This window comes from Anser anser, assembly GCF_964211835.1.
Source record: "Anser anser genome assembly, chromosome: 13".
In the NCBI taxonomy this organism is placed as follows: Eukaryota; Metazoa; Chordata; class Aves; order Anseriformes; family Anatidae; genus Anser; species Anser anser.
Genome location: NC_139734.1, coordinates 7881943 through 7909367, shown reverse-complemented (window position 1 = coordinate 7909367; position 27425 = coordinate 7881943). Strand labels below are relative to the sequence as shown.

Genomic DNA, 27425 nt, shown 5'->3' with positions numbered 1-27425 from the left:
GCAGCATCAAACTTTATATGCTTTATTATTAGAGAAAATACATATTTGCATCAAAATACTCATAAAAAAGCACCTCTTGACACGGGGAATTCGACACACAGACATTACACACATCCATGGGGACTGCCAGCCCCAATTGCTACTGCATCTCTTCCTCCCTCTGGGCCCTGTATTCCTTCATGCTCTTCTGCAAAGAAGAGCAAAGGATAAATGTTAACAGCACACATCTGAGCAATTCACACACCTCTGCCCCCGCCCCGGTCTGTGCTGTGACTTCTCTGCCCAGTGCCTGGAAAGGCTGAGGGACCCAAAATGCTCTGACAGAGCTCCAGGTACTTTCGGAAGTGACTGAGCCTTGCCAGTGCGTCCAGCTGCAGGAGTGCACCCTACAGAGAACCTGTGCAGGCACTGGCCTCATCCTGCGAGAGACCTGGAGGCAATACCCGTTTCCTTAGAGCAGACAGTCGAGCACACCGGGAGGACGCAGCAGCTCAGCCTCCAGCATGCTGGGTCTCCTCACCAGCCCGCAGCTCCACCTCTCAGCCACTCTCCTGCCAAAACGCACAGGGCAGAGGCAGCACCCAGAGCTGTGCAGTCCACAGACTGGCCACGGGACACAGCAGGGAACCCACAGATCAAGCACAGCCTCTTGTGGGTACTTTGGCACTTCCCCGCTCACAGGGAAGGAAAAAGTTCAAGAGTGTTCCCGTTTAAGTTAAAAGATGGGAAGTCTGAGAACTCCTTCCTCTGTCACCTGCAGGCATTTCTGCTCCTTAATGCTCTAGCAACAGCAAGAACACGGGCAGAAACACTCACAGGGAAACAAGCTCTGCTGAATCTCATGTGCCACCTTCCACTGGAGGACCAGCAGGGCTTTGCAGAGACCGATTTCTCCTTTCCTCTTCCCCAACCCCAGCGGTTTAGCACTTGGAAAACCACAGTCAAACCAAGGTCTGGCAGAAAATGTCTGAAAAAACTACATTTTTTGTGTCAAAAGTGCCTACAACACAGTTCTCAGCCCCTTCCTTTCCCCTCTGAGACCAACAGACAGAAAATGCCCCACAGCTCTTCAGGCAACAATCTCACCTCAAAGGTGCTGAGCACGTGCTGGCAAACGCCCATCAGGTCATTCAGCCCCTTCCGGAATGGCTCAACAGCAGGGAGGGACCCTTCAGGAAAGGAAACACGTTAGTGAAACGGGGGTGGCCGAGGACCTCTCCCTCATCGCCGCAAGGCAGTGCAGCTCTCACCGAGTCCGCGTGACGGGGAGAGGCTCCCGCACAGCACCCAGATACGTGCCCACACGCTCCTGCCTCGCAGCCCGGCCCAGCAGCACAAGACCTGACCTCAGAGGGGTGGTCCAGGCTGTGCAGGAGCAGCAGACACTCACTCTGCAGTTAGCCCCATGAGGAAGAGGTTGTTTTGGCAAGGCTAGACTGAGCAGGAATTATTTTTAAGAAATTAAAGAGTCAGCTAGCACAGACTAACTACTTGCTTCCAGGAACTGGCTTCTACGTGTCTGATGCTCAAGGGAACAGCCCCGTGGGGAAGGAATGAAACAACAGCATCCCTCCAGGCAGCAGGCAAAGCTGCCGAGCGTGCAGGGCCTGGGTGGAAGGCAGCAGGCGCGAAAAGGGGGTGGGGTGCTGGGAGGAATGAGTGAGTGCCAGAGGCTCAGAGCTGTCAGTGCTACCTGTCACCAGGGCACAAAGTCCTCTTTGGGAGGCAAGTCAGCAGGACAGCACAGACAGGGGAAGCTTTTCAAGGGAGCCTTGTATCATAGCTGGCAGGGAGAAGGAGGAACAGGCTATCCTGCTGCAGCTAGGTATGTCAGCCCCGTTTCCAAACCCCACACTGATTTACGGGCAGATCAGCCCTGACAGGGAGCAGCAGATCGATTTTGTCCTTTTGCTGCCGTTCAGGGCCTGTTGCCAGCCAACCCAGACACCTGGGCCATGGCCTCCTTGGGCCTCAGCTGGCAGGACGCTGCTCAGCTCTACAGCTGGGAAACACAAGAGCTGCAGCATAAAGCTCAGGGCAGCCTCCCCAGCCGAGCAACAGGGCACAGCAGTTGCAGATGGCTAGCAGAGAAAAGAGAGAAAAGCGCTTTTCTTTGTTAGAACAACCCACGGCTGAAACCTGACCCGAGCAGGGGGAATCCCGCAGAAGAACCCCAGACACAAAGGGAACACACGTGTCTGCACCTCTGGTCTGGATCCGGAAGTTGATCTTGCTTTCTGAGGGGTGGGTGATGCAGTAGCCACAGAACTCCACATCAGGGCTGCAGGAGGAGAGAGAGGAGAAGAGAGCAGTGAATCCCAGGTCTGCCCGCAGCGCAGCTCAGGCAAGTCGGAGGCTCAGGCCAGCCAGACCTGCTGGGGCTCATGGAGTTTATAAAACCGGGGGTCTCATGGGAGGGGTATGCCGAAGGGAAGCAACCTGTGTAACTTTACTCATGTTCTCCACCTCGCTGCAGCTTTGCAAAGGAAAACTACGTCTGGCATGCTCCCAGGCACCAGCCTAGCGCCACCAACTGCCCAGTGGCAGGCCAGAGAAGTTAAAATATCTTTAATATGTCAGACATTAAACTTCCTCTACAACTAACCATCAAGGAGCAGAGAGAGTTAGTTGTTACCCGAGGGACGGAAAGCTAGAAGCCATAAGGGTAAGACAGCCAACACGACGGAGATCTCACCAGCCAGCCCTATCCCACAGCACTCAGGTGAGAGAGCAAAGCAGCCCAGAGGTAGTAGCCAAGGTCAGCCTGAGGTCTAGATCATCACACAGGCTCATGGAGATGAAGGTCAGGCTGGAAAGTCAATTCACAGCAGACTAGGGGAAGGAAATCAGGCCAGACAGAGCCCAGTGATCACAAGGGAGGCCGATAATGATGAAGAAGGGCTGTACCCAATTAACAGCATCCAGTACAGACAAAACTGTTAGCCAAACTGCAGACTAGGCCTCCAACTACATAGCTCAGACAAAGAGAGAAAGCCCTGAGCTGTGCTTAAATGGGGCTCCTAGGCCAATGGGCAGGGTGTGGGGGAGGCCCCCTGGTGAGGCTGGTCAGGCCCAGGAAGGTCTGTAAGTGCCCTCTGGGTCCTAACACCAGCAGTATAAGGAAAAGAGCTGATCTCGTGAAGGAAGGTAATTTCTGATTACATGTTTTATTCCAGTATCAACTGAGATACAGCTCAAGAAAAAGGAGACCAGGGTAGGGGACAGAGATGCCCCCAGCAGTACCAGGCACCCTGGAGGCTCTACTTACTTCTTCATGACCATGTATCGCAGGGAGTTGCCAAGCGTGTGGTCTTCATCGTGCAGCACAAACGTGACGCAGTTTCCATCTGTCCCATCTGCCTGGACCTGCCACAAATCGGGAAAGAAGAGGTGCGGTAAGGCTCCCTGAGGTAAGGAACCCCAGGGTGCTGGTGAGGAGTAAGTTACCAGACCTCGCTGATTCAGCTACACCGGAGCCTCTGAGCTAGCAGGGGCTGAGAACTGCGTTTGCTGCTCTTTCAGTGACCTGTGTCCCCGTGTATGGGCTGCTTTTGGGGGCACTATGCATGAGCTCAGGTCGCAGGCTGCTAGCTCTGCTGCAAGGGAAGGCTTGCTGCTGAACCCCATAGCAGCAGCTGTTCTAGGCTCAGGTGCCCCAAAAACTGTGCTACTAACCCCTGCTTCCTGCACAGCCTGGTTTGGGATCCCCTCCAAAGCCAATGAGCCACCTAATTAATTGCTCAGCTGCCAGGGGGCCGCTGATCCCCTGACCTCTCCCCAGGCTCCACAAAGCCTGGTGCACCCAGGCAGCCCCAGCCGCTTCCTCTCCTGGCAGCAGGGAGGCTTCAAGGCTGAGCGCTGATCTCTCTGCGTCCTGCCTGTTGCCAGATCCTCAGCTGCTCCGGCAGTTTTACAGCCCCCTGGTGGAGCAATGCCTCCCCGCAGCCACCTTCTCTCCCCCAGGTTCGGCAGCCCCCAGGGGCCTGACTCAGCGGCTCAGCAGGGAGACGAAGGCTGCTTTCTGCAGGAGATCGCCCAGACCCGCAGCGTGACTCCAGGGCAGGCTCCCCGCAGACCGGCTGTCAGAGAAGAGCAGATGCGATGCAGCACCGTGATGATGTTGGCCTGATCTCTTCCCCCTTGCCTCCCAGCAACTTGCAACCCACCACCAAAGCAGTGAGTCTTACTGGTGATTAAAACAAGGAGTGGCAGGAACACCTTCCCTTGGCACGGCGACCCTGCCTGCTGCCCTGCTCGCCAGAGCCAGCTCCCTCCTCCTTCCCAGACACAGCTGCCAGCCTCAGTCCCTCCTGCTGTTGTGCTCTGCAAGGCAGTATTTATTAAAATTATTTGCCTCAATTGTCCTCAAGAGCTTTTTTTCCTAGGATTGCAGGCTAGCTCAGGAGGAAGCTGTCTGGCCCCTGCATTGCCCCTGCATTCAGTTGCACCCTAGCTCCAGTGAAGTCCTGTACAGTACAGATGTGTTTTTTCAGGCTGAGAGCAAATATTTACAGCTGAGTTATAAATGTTGCATAGAAATGACTTGAAAAATAGGATGCCTGGGGCTTGAGCACAGCTCTGGGAGCTGCACTGGCTTCAGAGGCCTTCTGAGAGCTTTTGTGTGCAGGAAGGGGAGGGATGGGACAGCGCAGGACGCATCTCCTGCGGGGTGGCTGGGTCAGCAACAAGGTCAGCTGAGGCTGCAACAAGTGCCTAAGAGCAGCAACACAGCCAGCTCAGCTCTGCCTCCTCAGCACAGCACGAGTACCCAGCGCATTGATCTGGCACAGGAGAGGCAGAGCATGGCTGGTTCACAAAGAACACCTTGTGCTGAGCCTGTCTGCCTCAGACGCCTGTTTTTTTTTTTTTTCTTTTTCCTGTGGAGCATCCTCTGATGCAGTCCTACTGAGGTCCAAGATTGTAAAGGCCTCACCACTTCTCACCCAGCCACTGGCCTACCTGGCCAGGGATCCTGCCTCTGGCGCAGCCACTGCCCGAGGCTTCGGGGGGAAACCCAGCCCTTCCCCAGTACAGGACGGCTCCTCCCTGGTCCCCGCAGCATCAGACCTGCGGCAGAAGGCCGAGATCTCTCACGGGTGTTAATCTAGAGGTGTCCTGGCAGTGTGCTGCCTGCTGCAGGAAAACTTCTCCTCCTAAGAGCCAACCTGATCTTAAAAATAAAAATAAAAAATACAAAAACTCCTCCTGGGGTAGGGAAATCCTGCTCTTGTGGAGCTTTCCCCTCTTCAGCTACACGCTGATTCACCAGCGCTGCTGCGGAGCTGCCCTCGTTCTTCTGCCCTGGTACAGGGAGAAGGAAACCTGGTGAGAGCTTCAGGGCTGACCCGGCCCGCCAGGAGCCCCGCGGGCCCGGAAGGATGGAGAAGCCCCCACCTTGCCCCCGGGTCACCGGGAACCAGCGGGGCCGGGGCCGGGCCCAGCCCCCGTGCCCCACGTCCTGTCCCCACTGCGCCCCCGGCCCAGCCCCTCACCATCTCCAGCGCGGCCTTCCTCTCGCCCTCCTCCGCCATGTCGCGCCGCCGGACTACAGCTCCCGGCGTGCCCCGCGCGGGGCGGGAGGCCCTTCCGGAACGCTGCTCCGCGGGACTACAACTCCCGGCGTGCCCCCCGCGTGAGGCAGGACGGCCTGCCGGGACGCAGCTCCGCGGGACTACGACTCCCGGCGGGCAACGCGCCGCGCCGGAAGCGCGTCACGGCGGGGCCGGGGCGGAGGAGCCGGGCGGGCGGTGAGCGGCGGGGCCGGGGCCGGGGCCGTGAGGGGCAGCAAATGGCGGCGGGGGGGGGCCGGGGGGCGGCACCGGGGGTCGTCCCCCGGCAGGGCCCCGTGGGGCTGGGGGCGGCTGCGGAGGGCCGGCCGTACCCCGGCCACGGGGCTGGGGACACGGGGACGTATTTGTGTGGTTTCCTTTGCCGCGGGGGGGTTCTTCTTGCTTTTTCTGGGAGAATTTGTGCTCGCCCTGTCTGGCAGCTGCCGCCTCCTGCGTCAGGGGGGGCCCGGAGCAGCTGCGTGGCCGTGAGCCGCTCCTTCTGGCGAGACCCGAGCCGGCTGCGGGGCTGCTCTCGCCTCTGGTGCGATAAGCGATAACCTGAAACCCCCCTATCAGGGGTTTAATTGTACCCCACCCCTGCCTGTTAGCTTGTTGGCTTCGGTTTTTGGTCTGGCTTCTCCCCTGCTCCTTCAGGCGGAGGCAGCAGCTCCTGCAGAAAGCCTCCCAGAAGTGACCCCTGTGTGCTTTAGCTCTGCGCAGCCCCCGTTTCTGCTCGGTGCCCCGATGCCCCCGTCTCACACCGCTAACCGAGGGCCTCTGGGCTGTGCAGGGGGCCCTGTGGTCAGCGCCTCCCTCACCTGCAGCTGGGCAATTCCTGGCCCGGGGCTCCGGTCCCGCTGCGCACGTCTGTGGTGCTGCGCTTCGAAGGGCTGAGAGAAGCTCTCAGAGGCCAAAGGCAGCAAAACGTTACCGGGGTCCGCGATTGCTTTTCCTGCTTTAACGCAGGCAGTGTGTGGCTGATGCGGCGGTTTAAGGCTGGCTTAAAGTGAAGACAGAGGTGCCAGGATCTGTGGCAGGATGTCTGGGAGCTCAGGGCTGGGGGCGCCCTCAGGCAGCTCACGTTGGTGTGTCAGTGTGCTGAGCAGCCTCCGGTGTGCTGAGCAGCCTCTGGGCTCTTCTGGGCGCAGCTTTCTGCGCCGAGGCAGCTCTAAAGCACTCCAAGCAAGCTACGAGCTGGTAGGGTCGGTGGTGCTGGAAGGAAATGCTGTGGTCAGGCTTGTGAGAGGCTTGCAAATGACTTGGCTCCCTGCTCGTCATATGATGTTCTTGCCAGCTGAACTTGATGAAGTGATGCAAGAAAGGCCTGGGCGCTTTGGAAGCAAGATTTGAAGCTCCTGTAAAGCACCTGAACTGGTGGTGCGGGGGCTCGGCTGGCCTTGGTGTAACTGTGGACGTGGTCTACCTTGACCTCAGTAAGGCTTTTGACACCGTTCCCCACAACATTCTCCTCAAGAAACTGGCTGCTCGGGGCTTGGACTGGCGTACGCTTCGCTGGGTTAGAAACTGGCTGGATGGCCGGGCCCAGAGAGTTGTGGTGAATGGAGTCAAATCTGGTTGGAGGCCGGTCACTAGTGGAGTCCCCCAGGGCTCGGTACTGGGGCCGGTCCTCTTTAATATCTTTATTGATGATCTGGATGAGGGCGTCCAGTGCACCCTCAGTAAGTTTGCAGACGACACCAAGCTAAGTGCGTGTGTCGATCTGCTCGAGGGCAGGAAGGCTCTGCAGGAGGATCTGGATAGGCTGGACCGATGGGCTGAGGTCAACTGCATGAAGTTCAACAAGGCCAAGTGCCGGGTCCTGCACCTGGGCTGCAACAACCCCAAGCAGAGCTACAGGCTGGGAGATGAGTGGCTGGAAAGCTGCCTGGCCGAGAAGGACCTGGGAGTATTGGTGGATAGTCGGCTGAATATGAGCCAGCAGTGTGCTCAGGTGGCCAAGAAGGCCAACGGCATCCTGGCCTGTATAAGAAGCAGTGTGGCCAGCAGGTCGAGGGAAGTGATTGTGCCCCTGTACTCGGCTCTGGTGAGGCCGCACCTCGAGTACTGTGTTCAGTTTTGGGCCCCTCGCTACAGGAAGGACATGGACGTGCTCGAGCGAGTCCAGAGAAGGGCGACCAAGCTTGTGAGGGGTCTGGAGAACAAGTCTTACGAGGAGCAGCTGAGGGAGCTGGGCTTGTTCAGCCTGGAGAAGAGGAGGCTCAGGGGAGACCTCATCGCTCTCTACAGTTACCTGAAAGGAGGCTGTAAAGAGGTGGGGGTTGGTCTATTCTCCCACGTGCCTAGTGACAGGACGAGGGGGAATGGGCTAAAGTTGCGACAGGGGAGTTTTAGGTTGGATGTTAGGAAGTACTTCTTTACCGAAAGGGTTATTAAGCATTGGAACGGGCTGCCCAGGGAGGTGGTGGAGTCACCATCCCTGGAGGTCTTTAAAAGACGTTTAGATGTAGAGCTTAGGGATATGGTTTAGTGGAGTACTTAGTGTTAGGTCGGAGGTTGGACTCGATGATCTTGAGGTCTCTTCCAACCTAGAGAAATCTGTGAATCTGTGAACTCCTAATTGTTGCTGTTTGAGAGGAGCAGTGTCTGAGCAGGGACACCACTAAAATGTAAATACTGGGGGAGTTGCTGCCTCAACTGGGGCTCTGACGTGACTGCTCACCTGCCCTGCTGCTGGTGGGTGCGATCTGCTCTTCAGAATATTTCTCCCTGAAAATAAATAAATAATAATCCCGGGCTTCTGTGGAATAAATGATTTTCTGTGCTGGGAACGGCTGTACTGAGTCAGACCGAAGGTGGCTCTGGCATCTGACTAGCGGGATGCCCAGGGAGGAGTGGAAAAACAGGAGAAACTTGAGATAAGCTCTTAAGCTCCAGTGAGTGGCTGCTTGGAAGCTTTTGGTTTAATGGGATTCTTTTCCTCCATAAACATGTTGGTCACTTTCTGAACTCGTGTGAGCTGTTCTTCTCCTCGATGTTATGTGGGAATGAGCTTCCGAGGATGTGCCGTGGGAACAGCCGCTTCCTTCTGTGGGACCAGTTCTTGAACTTCTCGTTTTTGTGTTAGAAATAGTGAGTAACCACAGCTTTCTTCTCCGTTTTTTATTCTGTGACTGCCACGATCTCCAGGTGGACACCGACATCGATTGGCCTTAATGAGCACCGTCTGTGTCTGTCTTCAGAGATCATCTCCTCTAGACCCTGGATGTGAAGCGATGTGGCTTTTTCACTTTGTGTTGCTGACAGACTTGCTGCTAGAGGGCAGTTGTGAGCCTGCAAGTCAGCGTTACCTATGGCTGGGGGAGGAAACACAAACCTGGCTGGTTTTCACCTCTCTCTGCTGCCACTTTTAACTGTGCTGGAGTTTCAGCCCAGAGGGAGAGGGAGGAGGCAGGTGAACACCTCCGTTTCTTCAGCAGCAGTGAGAGGGGACTGCTGATGTGGGCACTCATCATCCTCCTTCCTAACGGGCTGTGTGTGCCAGCTGGGTGTCAGTCCTCTTGTTTAAGTCCCTGAGCTGTGTCCAGATGAGGACAGTGGGGGGGAAACAAGCAGTGTGTGACACAGCGAGAGCAAGGGGAGTTGTCACCTTGTAAAGAACAGCAGGTAAATGCAACACGCTGCCTGTGTTCCGAAAACGGGTCTTGCTCTGAGACGGGGTAAGTGAGAAGCCAGCCGTGCAAAGCAGCACGAGGGGCTTCCCCTGGATCCCTGGTGGAGATGAGGGGGCAGGTGCGTGGGTCTGAGAGGTGCCGGTTTTAAGCCAGGAGGAAGTGAAAGAAGCAGGTCTGCCTGAGGAGGGGCTGCAGCCGAGTGCTTCCTTTCCCCTGCAGTTGTTGATGTGCTTTTGTGGTACCAGGCAGGAGCGGCAGAGGAGAGCAGCTTCTGTCTGCACAGCGTGGGGCTTTTTGTGTCCTCCCTCCCCCTCTGCTGACACCGAGCTCTGACAGTTTTTCTAGAGCATGCTGTGCTGGAGCTGTGCAGTCTGAGGACTTCTGCTCTGGTTCCTGCTCGGCTTGCTGTGGTCTCTTCTCAAACTAATCCTCTGCCTTCCCCTCCCTTAGGTGGTGCTGGCCTTGAACTCCTTGGTGCTCCAACTGGTTAAAGATTGGGGATTAACCATGGGGTGTCTTCTCTGGATTAATCCACAAGTTTATGCTTTTCCCCTCCGATCTCAAGCTCTTACACCTGTTGCTGGCCAAGCCTGAATTCCCTGAAGGTCTGGCTGACAAAAAGCAGACCCATGAGGCCTGGTGCATTAGTTGGTTGTCTCTTAACTTCATGGTCTTGTTAACAGCGCTGCGTTGCTCCTGCCACCTTTTCCTTTGCTGCTGTGATCGCTTGTGCATCAGTTCAGATGAAGGCAGGCAGTTCTTCCTGCACAGCGCTCGGCAGGGCCAACCCCAGAGCAAAAGACCCCGCTTGCATCAGTAGGTGGCTTCAGTCAGTGCCAGGGGGGTAGAAAATCCGACTGGGCACAGCCTGTGTCCAGCCTTTCTACCCGTGGCCTTTGGATCCTGAAGCTGAACCTGCTGTACCTATTTCTGGAGAAGTCTCCAAGCTCTTGCGCTGCGCTGAAGCAGGCGTGCGATCTTCCCAGCCAGAATGCAGAGATTTCTGGGCACAATGCAAGGCAGGCAGCATCAGGGCGGTCAAGAGCAAAGTGAAAAATGAGATTACATTTATTTATTTATTTTGGTAGGGTCAGAAGTCTTTCCAAAGCAGAAAAGAGGCTTATGGAGGTACTGAACCAGCCGGGCAGATGTCCCAGCTGTGGCCTGACGTGGTTTCACGTGTTAAATCTTAGGTCTGTTGTTAGGTTAATACGATGGTTGATTAAGTGTGCCCCTTTATGTGGCAGCAGGCACGTTCTTCTGACTGCGGGGACTTCACCAACGTCTGGCCCTCTGCTACTTGCGTGCCATAGTCTGTTTGGTGTGGTACACGTGCAGGAGCGATGGCTTGTATGAGGGTGTGTAGCTGTGGACAGGCGGTGTGCAGACGTGCTCTCTTGCTTTGAGAAATGCAGACTGTGTTTTATAGGTGCCTTGGTGCAACAGTGAGTTCCTCGCGGCTGTAAAAAGCAGGTGTGTATGGTGTGACTGGAACCAAGGGGCAGCTTCTCTCCTTCAGTCTGATAGCAGTCAAAGCCAAGGCATCGCTCCTGAACTGAAGTTGTGTCAGGGATGGTGGGCTCGCTCTGTGCAATGACCTCCTGTTAACATCGCTGCAGGACAGTTCCTTCTCTTCTGAAGGTAGCTGCTTTGAGAAGCAGGAAAAATCTGAAGGGTCCACTGAAGAGGAAAACAATGTACCTACAGCTAGAAATCCAGGTGGAAACAATGTAGGTAATATTCATTGTAAGCGAAATTCACTGAGCGCAGGACACCATGCTGCTGCAGTTTAAAAAAAGAACAAAACAAAAGCACTCTTCTAAAGGTTGCGGTAGTCTTGGTGGTGTTCTGAACAGCATGTAAAAGGGGGAATGAGAGAGGTTTTCTGCTAACGATATCCCATTGAAGTACTGACCACGCTCCCTCCCGTCATGCTGAGGGCTGGGAGGATGTTGCTAAGACTGCAGTGTTTTCTCTGCCAAATAACAAGCCAAATTCTTGTGTTTTTATTTCCAGATAGCGTGAAGTCATGGCTATCCTGTTCGCTGTCGTGGCGAGGGGCACAACCATCCTTGCCAAGCATGCCTGGTGCGGAGGAAACTTCCTGGAGGTGACAGAGCAGATCCTGGCGAAGATACCTTCTGAAAACAACAAGCTGACCTATTCACACGGGAAGTGAGTAGCGTTTCTCTTCTGGATGTTGGAGAGACCAGCTAACGTGCGTGAGGATAGCAGTAAATGGAGGTGGCGAAATTCAGTTCTCAGCACCACGTCTGGATGTGTTAGTGTGCTAGTCTTTCCCCTGGTTTTGCAAAGTAACCAGGACTTGAGTTTAGCTTAAGACATTAGTACCAGGGCGGCTGGTATGAAATGAAGTTTTCTACCCTTATACAGCTTCCACAGTGAATGGGAAGGTGCTCAGCTGTGGGTGTGTATTTGGCTCATTGTATCTGCTGGCTTTTCCAGTGCTTTAGGCAAAAACATCACCTGTCTCAGATCATTTGTGCATCCTGGTTGCTTTAAGGGAAGTCCCACAGGCTGTTTCTGTGAAAGGCATCCTGAGCTACCACAAATCCGGTGTCTGGGACAGGCATTTAACTCGGGCTTGTACAGATCCCTGAACAGTCCTTGGCTGATGTTGATAGAACGTGTTAGGTTTAAACCCTCCTGGCACTATGCTAATTTATTGCATGTGTGAAGTAAATAAGTCAATGTGCTGATGGGCAAACTAAACAAAAGTGCGGAGAAAACAGATTCAGCAGCACTGGATGCTATTTCAGCTCTCTTTTGAGTTAGCACTGCGGCTGGATTCTCAGTATTGTCCAAGCTGTTGTCTTAAAGCTGTTTTGGCTGCCTGAGGATTCAAAAGATAAGAATTTGGGTAGTCTTCCTTTGCCTTTCCCTGCCTTGGGACCACGAAGAGTCCCTGGGGAGGAGCTTTCTGAGGAGGCTGCATGCTCTGTGGTCTAAAGTACTTTGGATGCTGAATCATTTTCTACTGTAATTTTCAGGGAATAGCTATTTCCTTTTGTGTTACCTTTGCCTTGAGTGCTGCTCAGCCAACTACAAAATGGAGCTTTAGGAATGCCACGGTGTGTTCTTATAGCTGAAAGCTTGAATTGTGGTGTAGAGGTTGATTGCCCTTTGCTGGGAGCACTGAGAGGCAGTTAACTGATGCATCTACACTTGCAAAGCGTGCTGTGAAGTGTATAATCTTTTGCTCGCTACTGAAGGTTTCCTTAATGAGGCTTCAGCAAACGTTGCAGAAGATCAGAGCAGCTTGCAGCGTGGTGGTTCTGCTTTGCATTGTGCTGTTAAAAATCAGCTGGTGCCCGTCTGCAGCTCTGGGTACTGAGCTTAGCATCAGTGTCTCCTCTGCTCAAGTTCAGTCTCTTCTGCCAGGTCTTCTGTTGGCGTCGCTTTTCCTGTGCTCTGGAAGAACAACCTCTTTGGTCAGAATCTGCCAGCCCTGCCTCCCCGCGGGGAGAGGGGAAGGAGGAGTACCTAGCCATGTCTTTGGGCACAGCATTCATTAGTATCTTCCCACATGCATGCTTTGGAGCTGGCGCTTTCTTCCCATTGTCAAAAAGCAAGGATTTTGGTTTGTAGAGGTGCAGAATAGGCACTCTTTCTTCCTTTTTTCTTTTTTTTTTTCCCTTGCATGATCATAATACCTGGACAGGTCGTTACAGATTTAATGAAGCCGAGTGTGCACAAGGAGTTGTTATTCTTCCTGTCTGCAGGATTTCAGAGATCTGCCTTGTCAGGGCCCCAGCCATTAGGCTAGAGAATTGCACCGTTGCCTGTCTTGGATGATTACTTTATTTTGAAACAGGAAAATATTTTTATTTTGCAACAGGAAAGAAAATAGGCTTATATTCCATGTAATAAGGGTCGTTGCCATTGGTTGTTGGTTTTTAGAAGATCTTCTGGGTCTTTCATGTAATCTCCAAGGAAAAGCAGCCTTCTAGCATCAGGAGTTCTGGGTGTTGTTCTCTGTCTGCTGGTAAGATTCTCCTACAAGTCACTGGGGAGTCCGTAAGGCAGTGCCAGGTGAGCTTTACCTCTCCCTTCAGAATGGAGGGGCAATAACTGTAGGTACTGAGGGATTTTTTTTAAGAGAAGTGAGCTTCAGGACAGCAAACTATACTTCTAGCATGCTCCCGAGGCTTATTTCAGGGTCCAGTTATTCATATAATACAAACCCTGAGTTTTAAAGCTACAGAGCTGCATCCTTAAAGCTGTTCGAGGCAACTGCTCTGCAGCGTGTGCATTAACTCCCTTGTATTCTAGAGGCTTTGTGAAAGGGTTCCGCAGCTGGTGGTGAGGGGACAGTGTCAGGAAAAACAGCAGCTAAAGCCAGTGAGTTGAACTACACTGCTCTGATCAGTTCTGGTTTGCATTTAGTTGTGTATGAACTTTGTTTTTTCTGTTTTGTTTTTCTCATGGGCCTAGAAACAACAGCCTGGTTTTTCTTTGAGAAGATACTGCTTTCAACTGTGGGTTGTTTGTTCTGCATTTAACTAACAGCTGTTTGCACCACACCTCTCAAGGCGTTAACGCAGCCACGTGCTTCAAGCCAGTTTGCCCTGATTCCTGTTCTGTCAAATTTGTTTTCTTCTGTGGCTGTTTTTGTTTTGTAGTCTTTGCAACAAAATCCTGAGGCAGTGCAAGCCGGTGGTCATAGAAACATGGCTAAAGAAGCAAGTCATTGTACTAATGAGGTTCATTAAAGTACTAACTGGCCTGTCACTCCAACTAATCTGTCAAGCTAACTATGCGTGGATGCTTGGATACACTGACGAGAGTTAGATGTGAATCTTACGCTGGGTATCCCATCAAGGTTTTGTTTTTCACAAGTAAGCAGCTGGAAGAACATGGAAGTGAGCTTGTTCGGCAGCTAAATGTCCCACAGTTACTGCAAAGTGTGGGATGTTGACAAGTGCACGATGTCAGTGATCCCTTAACGTGTAAGTGGTCTCGCAGTGTAGCTTATAGGAATGGAGATGCTTAGGATCTGAACAAAGGTGGCTGGGGTATGTTGGCATCTGTGCCTTTTCCTGTACTGTAACTGGAATTTGCCCTTTTCCAGCCCTTGAAGGCCCTGCAGACACTGGCATCTTCCAGAGGATTAGTCTTGTGGCAGCTTCAAATGACTTATTTTCTTTCCCTCTTCGCAGTTACCTGTTTCATTACATCTGCCAAGACCGGATCATATACCTCTGCATCACGGATGATGTAAGTATTTGGGTTACAGCTATTGCGTATACAGGCTCTTCACGAGATTTAGCTTTTTCTGTCTGTATGTCAATGAAAAATCAATAATGGGTGCTAATTTGAGATGCCTTATTTTTTCCACTGGAGCTTTTAACTGATGGGAATGAGAACGCAGCTCTGAAGCCTAAGCCTGAAACTCAAATGCATTGAATAGTTAGCCTGAAGTTAAGTTCTTATTTTTCCTAGTTTCTCTCTCAGCAGCCCCAGTGCGTAGAATCTAGATGTAGGTTTTTAATCGTCAGTGTATTCCAGTTCTAGAAATGCTAAAGCAAAATCTCCCTCATTGGGAAAAGATAGCAGGCACAGAATGAGAACTACATATACTTAAGTAATGTCTGCTTCCAGCTGATGTCCAGGAAGGTGCCTGGGATTTGGCTGCTATTGAAACCCCAGGATAACCAGTCAAATCCTGCAGTGTTGTGCACAGCATGCCTGCTAGGAACTGATAACTGTGGTTTCTTTGGCTTCATGCCCCGTACGCTTCGTTATCTAACTGACTGGATGCGGTCTGCTCTCTCCCTTTTAGGACTTCGAACGTTCCAGAGCCTTCAACTTCCTGAATGAAATCAAGAAGAGATTTCAGACCACGTATGGCTCAAGAGCACAGACAGCCCTTCCCTATGCAATGAACAGCGAGTTCTCAAGTGTCTTAGCTGCGCAGCTGGTGAGATCTGTTGCTACATGGGATGTTGCTCTGACAAGTTAAACCTCTCCCCAGAAGGTCTTCCTGTATTTGTTCACTTGTAACCGAAGTGGCACGTTGAGACTATAAAGCCAGGGGAACTGGCTGTTTTCCCTGTGCTCTCCCTACAGCTGGGTTGCTTTACTGCTTCAGTGATTATCCACCCCAACCCTTTTTTTTTTAGTGATGCATTTGCTGTTTGCACCATATAGGTGCACTTTAGGTCTCAAAGGTAACATTTGAAATCTCAAATCTAGTTCCAGTTGACTATCCAGTCCAAGATAACGTCCCTGTCATTATGAGCAAGAAAAATGCATGTTACTCTTCCTATTGAACCAAACTTCAAAATTGAGTACCTAGCAATTGCAGACTGCCTTTCACTTCTCCCTCTTACTACATGGTAATTTGTGGCATGCTGCTGGAGTGCGATAGGGTATTTGCTCATGGTACAGTTTTCATTTCAGGAGGCAAGAAAAATGGGCTTGGGTTGCAGGCAAGTTCTATGTACAGAATCACGGTAGGCTCACCAGCTAGCTTGCACAGGTGCTCCAAGGACTTCCATTCCCAAGACAGCAGCTTAAACAGGAGGACAGATGTGCTAGGATTTTACTTGGAGCCTCCAAACCGCAGAAGCTGGGGCATGTATCTGTGTCACCCTCAACTCACACTTTTCAGCTGGGGTTGGACTGGTGTTGAAGATGGTGCTGGATTCTGAGTCTGGAGACTGTAGACACTGTAACTTTGCAAGAAAGTGAGTAGCTCCTCCAGTAGGATTCCAGTTTGGAAGTAAGGTGAAGCCCATGCCACTGGAGTCATGAAGAATTGCATGTGAAGGGCTGTGGGAGAAAGAGCACTGCTGCAGCGCAGATGCAGTGAGGAAAGCTGCTGTCTGAAAGGGAGCTGCCAGCAGCATAGTGCATCTTCTTGCCAAGTACTATAGTTCTTAAGAAATTGTCAGGTTTCAGAAGAGTTTATATTAGCTACCCTGTGCCTGATTGTGGAATCCTGAAGGGACAGGTTGATCTGGTCTGGAGTCCCTCTCCAACTGGAAGTGCAGAGGAATTGTGTGCTTATTTCACTCGCCACAAGAACCTGATACAGCCCTGGAGCTACTTTCACACTTTCAGAAAAGTGCTTTGCTCGCTGCTTATTTGAGGTGTGGCAAAGCCCACAGCTGCCAGACGGAGATTTCAAATACCAATATTGATTTGTGTTTTATTCACAGCAGTGTATGGGTATAGCTTCTGAAGTATTTCAGTGCACAGCATAGTGTTTGCATTTTCCTTCACCCTCTGTAGAATGAGATGAGCTGCATTTCAGAGCTTTACTTTTTTTTCATTTTCAAAGACAGCACTGACTTTATGGGTAACCTGAGTCTGCAGACAACATCCTGCCCTACTTCAGTGGGGCTTTTTGTGCTGGAAAGGAGAGGAAAGGCAGAAAGCAGTTGCTCTAGGAAAGAGGAAGGATGCTCTTAAAATATAAGGTGTTCTGGTAGTGGCAATCTTGCGGTTCCTGCTTATCCCTGGTGTTTGGTTTGCAGTGGTAAAATTCAAGCACCTGCAAAGAAAAGAGTCCTGTGGAAACTTACAGGCTTGGTCGTGGTTGCTCGATGTAATGTCAAATTAGAGGAATGAAGTCAGATAGGAATAGACGGAATAAATAACTGCCCTGTGACTCATGATCAATAATGTTATTAGTGCACAAAGCCTCAGGCTACATGGTCTGCAAGGACAGTGTTTTTAATCTTGTTTAAAGTTCAAGTCACACTTCTGAGAGTTCTTAACTGACTACAGACAATTTCGTAAGTTGAGCAATACTATTTTTGAGACCTGTCTGAAATTAAAAGGAGGATGTCCTTGGAATATTGGCTTTCAGAGCTAGTACACAGGCTGTATCTGGGGCAGCAACAGCTGGCGCTGTACACAGGGTGTAGGAGGCTCCCCATTTGCTTTGCTGTGACTGGCGAGCATGTTTGTTTTGCTGCTGCCGTCCTTAAAGCTTGGCTTTTTTCCTGTTGATTTGCTAAAAATGCCAGATTTCATGATATTCCAGGTGCAGGAGGAGAAGTCCTTTGCTGCTGGTCTGGGAGCATAGCTTGTGTAAGTGCAAAAACCAAACAAACTTAATAACGCTCCCCAGCAGTAATAGTTGCATTTTGGGATGCAGGGTGTAGCTGGGGTTTTGACATGGGGGACCCTGAAGGAAGGATTTGCACTCGCACTGTTGCTTCCTGAATCTTGTACTGGGATTTGTGGAAAGAGTCATTTGTGTTGGTACCCTCAATGACGAGCAGAGGTGATTCAGAGCATGTAAAATTGCACGTAGTTTATTGCAAAAACTATTCTTTGGCTTACGCAGCAGACAGAAACAAATGAATAATAAAGCCAGTGTGGCTTCAGAAGAGCCCAATGAGTTGTGCATAATAAATTAGATTCAGTCCTATCACAGATAGGAAGTTCGTTTTTTCCTTTCCACCAAGCCTTGATGTGTGGAGTCTGAAACCGAAACTACTCAAAGTGATGACTTGTCGAAATGTAAGTGATTCTCAGCTGCAGTAAGCTTAATGAATTGCCTTATCAGAAGAGCCAGGCGGTGTTCAGAGCCATGGTGGTATTACTCCTCTAAAAATCCCAGCCTTTCCATCTCTCTAAAGCATGGAGTAGAGCTGCTTTCCTTGGGTTTTGCATATTGATGAATTCCACACATCGACTAATAAAGGTTAAGCAATAAGAGAGAGCTGTTCCCTCAGGTGGCTCTAAAACTTGCTAGGAGTAGAGCCCCTAACGATCAAGGCCTCATAGTGCAAGAGCAGGACCGTATTGAGGTGGTTACAGAAGTAACTTGAGGATGCTGAGTGTGGAGGAAGAGACCACGTGGCAGTTTAGAGATCACGCTATTACTCAAGTGCATCGCACAGATAATGCTGAAAAGGGAGGTTACGCTTCCAGTAAAACCAGTGACCAGCTCAGAGAGTGTGCCAGTTCTGCAACTTCTCCTAAAAAAACGAACCTTTGAGTTCCTTTCAGTGCTATAGCTGTTGATTATGGCATGAGTGTATGAACGCTGTTAGAGCACTCAGCTGTTGCTTTTTCCCACGTGGTCAGAAATGGATGCAAATCGAGAGCTTATTGGGGAGAAAACTGGGGCTTAAGAGGCCACGGTTGTCATGAAGTACAGCAAACATGATGTTGTCCTGGTCTCTGCTGTCAGCAAGTCTTTTAAGATGGTCTCTTAATAAGAGGTGCTTTGTGAAGGCCTTCAGATACGAGTGCAGCGGCTGCAAGTTTAGAGCAAGTTGAAGGTTTATCCATGAATTTTGTGAGAGAGACCTGTTTCCCTGGGTGAAGGAGACTTAGGGAGCAGGGCAGTGGAGCTGTAGCTAGTATTGCTTGACTGCAGAGGACCTGCGAGGACAGCAGACTTAAAGTCAATCCAGGAATAGTAGAACTTAGTTATCTGATATGGACTTCACCTCAACTCCTCTCCTTTGCTTCTGCAAGCATCGTGAGACTCCTTTTAAGCTGGGGATGTTGGCTAGTGCTTCTTCCCCCTAGCAGCCTGAACCATGTACCCACCGAAGGTTCACTGGTGATCTGCTTACATCTTTACAGGAAGAGCAGTTAGGCAGCTCGTGCTGGCCATCTCAAACAGTGCGTGGTGTTTCCAGTTCACAGGCCCTCCTCTCCTTTGTCGGAGCTCCTGCTTGATGGTCACCTACAGAGAGATGCGCTCTGCCTCGCGTGTGAAGTTGCAGGGCTCTCCTGATATGTTTCACAGAGAATTATAGAAGATGATGAAAAGTTCTGAACTATTACAAAGGCAACAAAATGGTGTGTGGGAGTGGGAACAGTGTCTTAACTTTCCTTGCTGCAAACTGATTAAACCTTCAAAAGAGGCTTTTACTTCTGGGCACTCTGGAAGTTGCAGGCACTTGTCTGCTGTGCAGCTCCTGCAGTGCAGGAGCAGATGGGCATGTGTGATCTGTAAGTGGCTGAGAAGTTGGGTTTTGTCTCCTACCTGCTTCTTGATATCTCAGGTAACTTGGAGTCTCAAATGTATGTCCTCTGTGCTGTTCAGTAGTGGCCAGGAGCTTCCCTTTTTGTTTGAAGTGCTGTGTGTATGATGCTTGCTGTCACGGACTATTCGTTTGTTACAGAAATACCACTCGGAGAGCAAGGGCACTGACCAGGTGGCAGAGACGCAAGCCCAAGTCGATGAACTTAAAGGAATCATGGTTCGAAACATAGGTACCCGGCTTCTTTTTGTGCCATGCCCTGCAGGGAGAGTTACCGTGAGCGGAGCTGATGGTGGGCTGTCCTCTCCTGACAGAATAAACTGGGGAAGAAGGGGCCGGGGGAGCTCCGAGTTTGTGAGCTGTTAATTGTTTTGGATTTGGTTCAGGGTGGCACATGGGGACAAGGAGCACTGCTTGATGGCACTGCAGAGCTTGCGATGGGGTGCGGCGTGCTCTGGACTTGGTCTCTCTGTCACTGTGGCCTTCCTGCAGCTGCTGTGAGGAAAATGTTCTCAGTGTTTTGTCCCGTTAGACTTTGGACTGGGTTTGGACAAGTCTGACCACTTGAAAATAGAGGACTAGATCTGGAACTGACCAAAATTGAGTGGGTTTAGTCCCAAAGCGTGTGAGATATGAGACTCTTCCTTAAGTACCAGTGTCTGGCAATCTGGAAGGGTTGAGGACCAATTCTTGTCTCAGACACCACTGCCAAGAGCTCCTGGCTTGCACTTGATCTTTGGGTATTAGAAGAAGCTTTTTGCACTGGGATTCTACCTACAGATACGGATTTTTCTTTCTTTCTCCAGACCTCGTGGCACAAAGAGGAGAGAAGCTGGAGTTGCTGATAGATAAAACTGAGAACCTTGTGGATTCGGTAAGGCTGGGGAAGAGCTTTAGAAATGGGGAATCTGGGGTCCTGCATCAATTGTGTTCATCGAAGAGCAGCATCTAGAGCTGCTTTTAAACAGACACTGAAGTATCAGGTTGTAAAGGCTCCCTTTCAGTGTCGGAAACAAGTCCTGTCTTATTTCCCCCCTCCTTATAGCTGTTTTACCAGCTGCATACCAGCCTTCCAGCTCCTTAACAGAATGAAGGAGTAAAGTAAGGGAGAAATGACTGAGGAGGCAAATTTAATGTAATTATAAAGCATATGCTGTCCAGTAAAATGGCCTACACTCTGGAAACTTTTCTGCCTTTTCCCTAGGAATCCCTAGACCTGACTCAGCACCTTCCTCTGCAGGGTCTAGGAGAGTGCCGGTGGGTCCTGTATGGGGCCTGGGGAGATACAAACATCTCAGAGCTGGCAAAAAGGAGTAATGCTTTAAGAGAGAGACACTAGAGAAGCTTGTGGTTACCCAGTTGGGAATACTGTCCTCCAGCACGGGGCGTTTAAATCGTACCGCTTCCTGAGATAGTGGCAGGAAGTAGTCTAAGCTCAGGTGTAATGCATTAGACAAACAGACTGGAATTCCTTCTTCAGTTAATCTGAAGTCACATATATACTCTCGCAGGGATTGTTTGTTGTTGGAAACCATGCAGAAAATGAAGGAATGGGACATGGCTCTAGTCTGAGTGCCTTACAGCCCAATGGTGAGAGTGTCCTTAGAAATCCAGGACTGAAGTTTTCAAGCTTGAGACCAGTTTATTGCTCCCGTGTGAGCCTTTACCACCAGAATGCTGCACATAAACCAAGCGCATCAGATTCCTCCCAGCAAGAGTAGTGGGCGCTTTGTTTTGGTAGGGGGATCTGAAGAAGCCCGTATTCAAAGTAGTCCTGTCCTCTGGACAGCCAGTCTGGGCTGAGATGAGGCACGTTGCTGCATGTCTGCACTTGGACAGTTGTCGGTATCCAGCAATCCTAGAAACACCTAGAAACTTCACAGCTGGGTAAGAGAAGTGTTCCCAAAGTTCAGGTGGTGGTTGAGCCTGGAAATCAGCTTTAAATCAAAATTACAGTCAGGGATGCAGTTCTGCTTGATGTCACCTTATCTGAAAACACTGAGGGGTGCTCTGCGGGGAAAACTTGAAAATAACCAGCAGAGTGTGCTGCTGAGCTGGCTCAGCGCAGGTTCTGCAGCCTTTCTCTGGGCAGGCATCTCCTTGCATGCATGTGAAAAACGTTATACTAACGCAGCCTGGTGGGTGTTCAAGGTCATCTGGCAACCACTGCCTGTCTTGACTAGGTGGGGATTGCAGGATATTGGGAAGACTTGGAGCAGGACAAGCATACTGGAGGAAAGCTGTAGCATTAAAGGGTTTGTTGACTAGCCTGAGTAGATCTGCTGTTGAGTGTAGGAAATATCAGTAATTCCTTAAATATTTTGGAGCACTTCAGTTCTCCAAAGTTTGCAAGTTGAATGAGAACCCAACCAGAGGTAATCCAAGATAAACTAATCCTTGTGGGCAGCCTACGGACCTGGTGATGTTCTGCATGCTTAATTCTCCCAAGCTGAGTGTGGGAAGGCACAAACTCAAGCTGGTTCTGGACTTACTGTTAGGCTTTTTTGTCTGTTTGTTTTTTGATGTCACCCCTAAAGTAGCATGGGGGAGAATTTTTCTCTTGATGCCTTTTTGCCCTTGCAGTATTCTAATTGCGGGAATTAATTACTCTGGAGGAGATAACTGTAGTGCTTTGGGTTATTACAGAGGTAGGATGGTATGGGTGTGTGCATCTTCATCTAGCTTCTTGGGATGCAGCTTTCTTTACAGCAGGTTCAGGAATGAAATAGCTGTTTTACTTTCTCTTGCAGTCGGTCACTTTCAAAACTACCAGCAGGAACCTTGCTAGAGCCATGTGCATGAAGAACCTCAAGCTCACCATTATCATCATCATTGTATCAATTGTAAGTATGGAGCTCAACAACCTTTAGCTCTTAATAAGGCTTAACTACTGGAAAATGCCAACAGCACGTTGCTGTCGCGTGCACGCATACTTGGAATGGTCTTAGCTCTAAAACAAGTGTTACAGTGGTTGTATGGGAGGTGTGGAGAGAGGAGCATTGTGCCAGGCAGCTTTTCTTGTCCAGGCAATAGGAAAAGCTTTCTAGACAACTTTGTCTAGCTTGTAAGAACCTAAGACATTAAGTTCATGGCTCCTCCACCTCTAATGGCTTTTTAGGCCTTATTCCTGTTGGTATTTAGTGAATTAACTTGGGACGGTGTACCTCCAGCCTGTGATAAATGTAAACGGTGCTAATGTGAGGATGCTGAAGTATAACTTCAGTTAGGTACGTGAAGTACTTTGTCAGCACTGAACCCTTTGCTGGAGGACATTTCTCATCCTGTGTTGCTGCACGGATGTGGAGGAGGAGGTCTTGGTGCAAAATTTTGTAGGTCATCTGACAAGTTACTTCAGGGTGTTGATAACCGGGGGTTTGCAAACTTGTTTTGATTGCCAGGCCAAGTGAGCAGTTGACTGAAGGACAGGACTTTGTTTCTCTACTGGAGTCTACTGTTTTCTTTCCCCAGGTTATCATCTATATCATTGTATCGGCTGCCTGTGGTAAGCTTGCATAGCCAGCCTGTGTGCAGAAGTAACCGGGAGCAGTTGGTGCTGGTCAGTTGGAGATGAGAATCACAGGAGTGTGAAGAAGCAACCTACAGAATAATAACTCTTAATCTTTCACTACTGACACCTTCTCATTCTTCATCCCTCCAGGACTTCAGACTTCTTTGCCTTACCACCCCAAACAGGCCCAGCTGGTCGCTGCTTCTGTGCAGCTGTAACCTCAAGAATGGGCTGTTTTAAATTACTTGAAGGGATTTTTTTTTGTTTTTCTGTCCCATCTACAGCCTCCTCAGCTGGGTAGGCGGTACAGCCAGCTCTGGAGGGCACGCGTATGCTTGCCCATGTGCCCCTGCAGCTTTGCACTTTCATGTGAGTGTGCAAGTGGAGAAATACAGTTTAGCAACCGTCCTACCCACAAGGATGGCACTGGAGGGTAGTTCATGGTGGGCTGAGCCAAACTAATGGGAGAGACACAGGATGGGGGTGTGTGTTTCCATTTTCCACAAACGGTGGAGATCCAGATGCCCCTCCCTGCACATCTGGCCTCTTGCAGTGTTTCAACACGTAGCGATTGCAAGTGCAATATTAGTAGTAAGAAAATGGCTTTGGGGCTGGGCTTTATGCACTGTAAGATGTAGGTGCTGCTTCTGTATGAAATCTCCTTTTTCCTGGTGGTCTTTCTGCAGTTGGTAGGAGAGGGTGTTAGGTCACCTCAGCACTTTGAAATGGCCTCCTCTTCATCAACATTTCTTCCTCTCCCTTCCCCTTTAATTTGTGGCTAAATCAATCCAGTAAAGGAGACCGTTCCGTATAGATAAGGTTGCAATAATGCATATGCTTTGTCACCTGTTATTTCTCTTCTTCTTTTGAGGTTGGACTAAAATGAATATTAACATTCTCACTTGCTAAGGTGAAGTTGGGGGGCCAATCAAGGCCAACCTATCAATCTGGCTTAAGGTGTCAGGTATTAGCTGCTTGTGCTTCTACTCGGAAGGTTTGTTCTAAGAACTGAAGACAGAGAAGGAACAGAAGGCTGGAGTTGAATGGATGGTTACTTTCTCTATGGTCTGAAGCAGAAAAGATCTTTCAGAGGATGTAGTAACAGGTATTCCTGTGTGCAAAAAAAATATATATACCCAAATCTCCAAGGCTAATAACCAAATGTAGGATCAGCTACCCTGGTAATGTGCTGCTATCAAGAGCATAGGGACCGCTCTGCCTAGCGTTGGAAGCTGTGATCGCTGTATTTTTGTCCCATCTGGATATCTGAATTGTCAGGCCACAAGCCCCAGGCAGCCCCAGGATGGGGTTGTGCAACAAGCAGGCGGGGCAGTGTGGTGGCTGGAAGTCCTGGCTGACTGGAACAGAAGCTGTTGTTGCCTGGGGTGCGAGGAGTGTGGGACTTCCATCTCATATCTTAAAGGATTATTTCCAAGAGAAGAAATGGAAACACCTGAAATCTCATAAAAGCATCAAGTGGTGTAATAAGGAAGCTGCATTGCTTTGGCACAGGGAAGTGACTTCTAATGATGGGTGGAAGCTGTGCAGGTGTGGGAAAGGGAGGCTCAGTTTGGTGACTAAATTCTGACACTTGGTGCCATGGGTTCCCTAGGCCCTGCAACACAGGCTTGCCACAGGCAGGACAGTGATATTAAATGGCTGCTCCTTCACATGTTTTGCTTGGTGTACGGTACATTGACCTTGGAGCTTTCCAGCAGGTGCCAGGTAAAAAGTTTTCCTGTAAACTTGCATGGTTATTTGGATTTGACTGATTTTACTAATGGTAATCAGATCTTGGATATCCAGAAAGTGCCAGTGGTTCTGATCAGTACTATGGTCACTGGCCTTGGTTTCTATTTTGTGTTACGCCACTGTGAAGCAGAGAAAGACTTCCTTCCTCTTACCTGGAAGTGGATGTGGAAGAGAGCCCTTCTGCCCCTCCTTATTATCCATACAGCCTCCCCCCCCAGCTCAATGTACAATTGTGCATGTTTTAGGGATTGTTGATGGTACTGTGTTAATTTCTATGATTTGTCTTATGTACAAACACTTTTTAATGAAGACTTCCTTTTCTTTTAAAGGATGCACTGAGATATTAGTGTAAAAACAAAGTTAACCTGATTTAAATAAAATGACTGTACAGAAAGCAGGTTTCCTTAGTTCTGTGAAAGGCTGCCTGATGCTAGATGTAGACCATTGGTAGGAGCTACTCTGTGAAACCAGTGTGTCTGTGGGGATGTGGGTCTCCCTGTGTAACACTGCAGCTCCAAGCCTGGTGTCACCCCGTGTGGCTGCTTGACAAATCACACACAGAAATCCTGCTGTGAAACAGCTCCCATGAAGTCCGTGTGTAATTTCTCAGCTTTGAGAGGATTCTGACTTAGCTTTGATGCAGGTGTTAGAGCCTGTCATGACTTGACAGTGGCTTTATTTCTGATGATGGAAAGAATCTGCTTCTTCCTGGTTTTAACTTAGAGCGTCTGTGAGTGCCTGGGACAGAGGGATGCTGAGAGATACAGGAGAGGATGCCTGCTTGCTCAGGGCACTTATGGGGGTGGAGGGAATATAAAAGGAAGTGATGATACAGGCAGTAGTGCTATCACTTGGAAGCTAAATAAAAATGTGTGTGAAAACATGTTTTAAGGCAATTTTCAGCGACATGAGATGAAACCTCTGTGTTAGGCAAAATCCCTAATAATGGATATCTTTCCTCCCTCTAGTCTTAGCTGGGAAGAACCCATCTTTTCTGGAAGAGTTTACCATACTGTGCTGGACTGATTTAGGGCAGCAGCAGCTGGTGACTAAGCTCACTGCCTTGCAGTTGAGTCTCCAGGTTTAAAAAAAAAAGCAAAAAAGCTTGGTAGCCTTTCATCTACCTCAGGAATGTTCAGTGGCTGTAGTAGTGTTAGGTGCTGGAATCAGACTCATGCATCAGTATGAGGGGGTTGGATTTCCTCTTAAACTTGCAGAAACTGTTCAAGTTCAGTTGATTGTTATCTTGGTGTGAGGTAAAGAAAACTTGCATCCTAATGATGGCTGCTAGGGCTTAGAGATGATACAGAATATTAACTCTGAATGAAGATCACCTGCTCTAAGCCTGGCTGGGAAAATGAAAGGATTGATCTTGAATTAACATCTCATTAGTTTAGTTGTTCTTTTAGAGCTGGGTTTTGTGCTTCATGCTCCTGATCTGTGGACCAAAAGCAAACATACGGTTCTCTCTGGGGAGGGATAACCATCTTCAAGTGCTTGTTGGTATCAGGTGTATATTTAAAATGCCCATGAATTCAAGCAGAAGCTAAACCTCAGAATATGGCCCTGATTAACCTTTTGGCTTGCTTCTTCTAAATTAGCCTCAGGTCTGTCTGGAAACATGTATCTAAAACTGAGTCTGTAGACAGCTGTCTTGCAGTTCACAGAAACAGTTACAAAAATCTGTTAAGCTTTATCTACAATATAATCTTACAGTATTTAAACACTTTCTCTAGAAAGCTTTTGTTCTTTATTTTCCATTAAGTACCTGATTAAATAAGTAGCAGCTGTCTGAACTTAAGAGGCTGCAGAGAAATGTAGTGCATGTAAAATGCTGGCATGCTCTTAACTTTGGAATATAAACCACAATAAAGACAAGAAAAACTCTCAAACAATAGAGAAATCTAACTGAAGTGTTGCTAGTCTCTTATTTACTTTCCCGATGCACAGAAAGATGAGTCCAATGTAACGAGGTTTCTGGTTTTTCCACCAGACAGATGTGTTAGAAAAGAACCTTCTCCACAATGGAAAAGCTTTTACAAGACCATCCTGTAAACTTTCAAGGCTTTATCAGCAGTGGCAAGAAGCCTATTTGTCTAACAGTAGTCATCTCTGGCCTTCTGATGTGTGGAAGGGAGGTGTTTATATTCAGAGAACGAGCAGTCGCCTTAATTCATTCTCATCTGTCTCTCTTCTGCAGTGTAACTGTGCTCATAACAAAAGCCTTCCTTTTTGCCCTTCCACTAAGTGGAACCGGCTTTGAGATTTACAAGGGGATCTCTTTCCACCCACCCCATCCCCATTTTTTGCAGCTAGAGGCTGCTGTAAAGCAGAGGAAGAGGGGTTAGTTCAGCTTCAGGAAAACTATTGTATGCAGCTATTTTATAACAGGAAAGCACTGATGTTCATTAGAACGAGCACGTGGAACATGAGAAAGAAACTCTTGCAGTTCTCACTAGCTTACATGTATATCTCTTTCAACAGGCAACAACCTTAGTCTCAAAGCTTATGCACCCAATGCAAAAAGCTGCTATTGTGTAACTGTTCTCTCAGCCCCTTGTGCAAAAAGGTCAGCTAACACCAGTCCTGCACCAGCATTACCTTTCTAGGAGCAGTCAGTAGGTGATGCCGGAACATATTCATGAGAGCTAGTCTGAAACTCAACATGATACAACTCTCTTCCTCTTTTTACCTTTCTAAAGCAAACTTGATGCAAAGAGTGATCTCTGCTGTACAGTGTCCTGAATGGCTTCCTATTTGGAAGCAGTTTCCCGTATTTTCTTTTGCTTAAGCCCTTTGTGGACGTTCTCCTTTAAGACATGAACTGAGTGCTATGAATTGTTTTCCTTTGCTGACACCTACCTCATTCTTATGAAATCCAAGGAGCTGAAAGGTAAATACCAATACTTGCATCATAAAGCTCTGTCTAGGTAAACAGGTCTCCAAAGGAAGTCTCTTGAAAGAGCTGAAGCAGACTTCTGTAGCGCTGGGGCTGTCATGAAAAGCA

The 27425-nt window shown here is 49.5% G+C and overlaps 2 protein-coding genes and 1 long non-coding RNA gene across 5 annotated transcripts; 2 read left to right on the top strand and 1 right to left on the bottom strand.

Moving 5' to 3' along the window:
• Positions 1-5648, bottom strand: LOC310880795 (DNA-directed RNA polymerases I and III subunit RPAC2-like). The gene is made up of 5 exons (XM_083797139.1): positions 5493-5648; positions 3269-3366; positions 2205-2281; positions 1087-1169; positions 1-187 (listed from the first exon to the last, which is right to left on the bottom strand). Exons 1-5 carry the CDS (start codon positions 5529-5531, stop codon positions 140-142), a joined length of 345 nt encoding a protein of 114 aa, XP_083653265.1. The 5' UTR covers positions 5532-5648; the 3' UTR covers positions 1-139.
• Positions 2289-5480, top strand: LOC310880796. The gene is made up of 3 exons (XR_014571925.1): positions 2289-3080; positions 3177-3410; positions 3964-5480. It is a non-coding gene; the product is annotated as an uncharacterized lncRNA (long non-coding RNA).
• Positions 5611-26326, top strand: VAMP7 (vesicle associated membrane protein 7). Of its 3 annotated transcripts, none has more exons than XM_083797135.1 (8): positions 5611-5747; positions 11198-11356; positions 14362-14419; positions 14985-15122; positions 19300-19390; positions 19965-20032; positions 21909-22001; positions 22627-26326. In XM_083797135.1, the coding sequence occupies exons 2-8, from the start codon at positions 11211-11213 to the stop codon at positions 22672-22674; spliced, it is 642 nt and encodes a 213-aa protein (XP_083653261.1). In that variant the 5' UTR covers positions 5611-5747; positions 11198-11210; the 3' UTR covers positions 22675-26326. The 3 variants fall into 3 exon arrangements, with proteins under 3 accessions (XP_083653261.1, XP_083653263.1, XP_083653262.1); XM_083797137.1 differs by lacking the exon at positions 5611-5747 and adding an exon at positions 7787-8639; XM_083797136.1 differs by lacking the exon at positions 5611-5747 and adding an exon at positions 8690-10911.
• The last annotated feature ends 1099 nt before the right edge of the window (positions 26327-27425 follow it).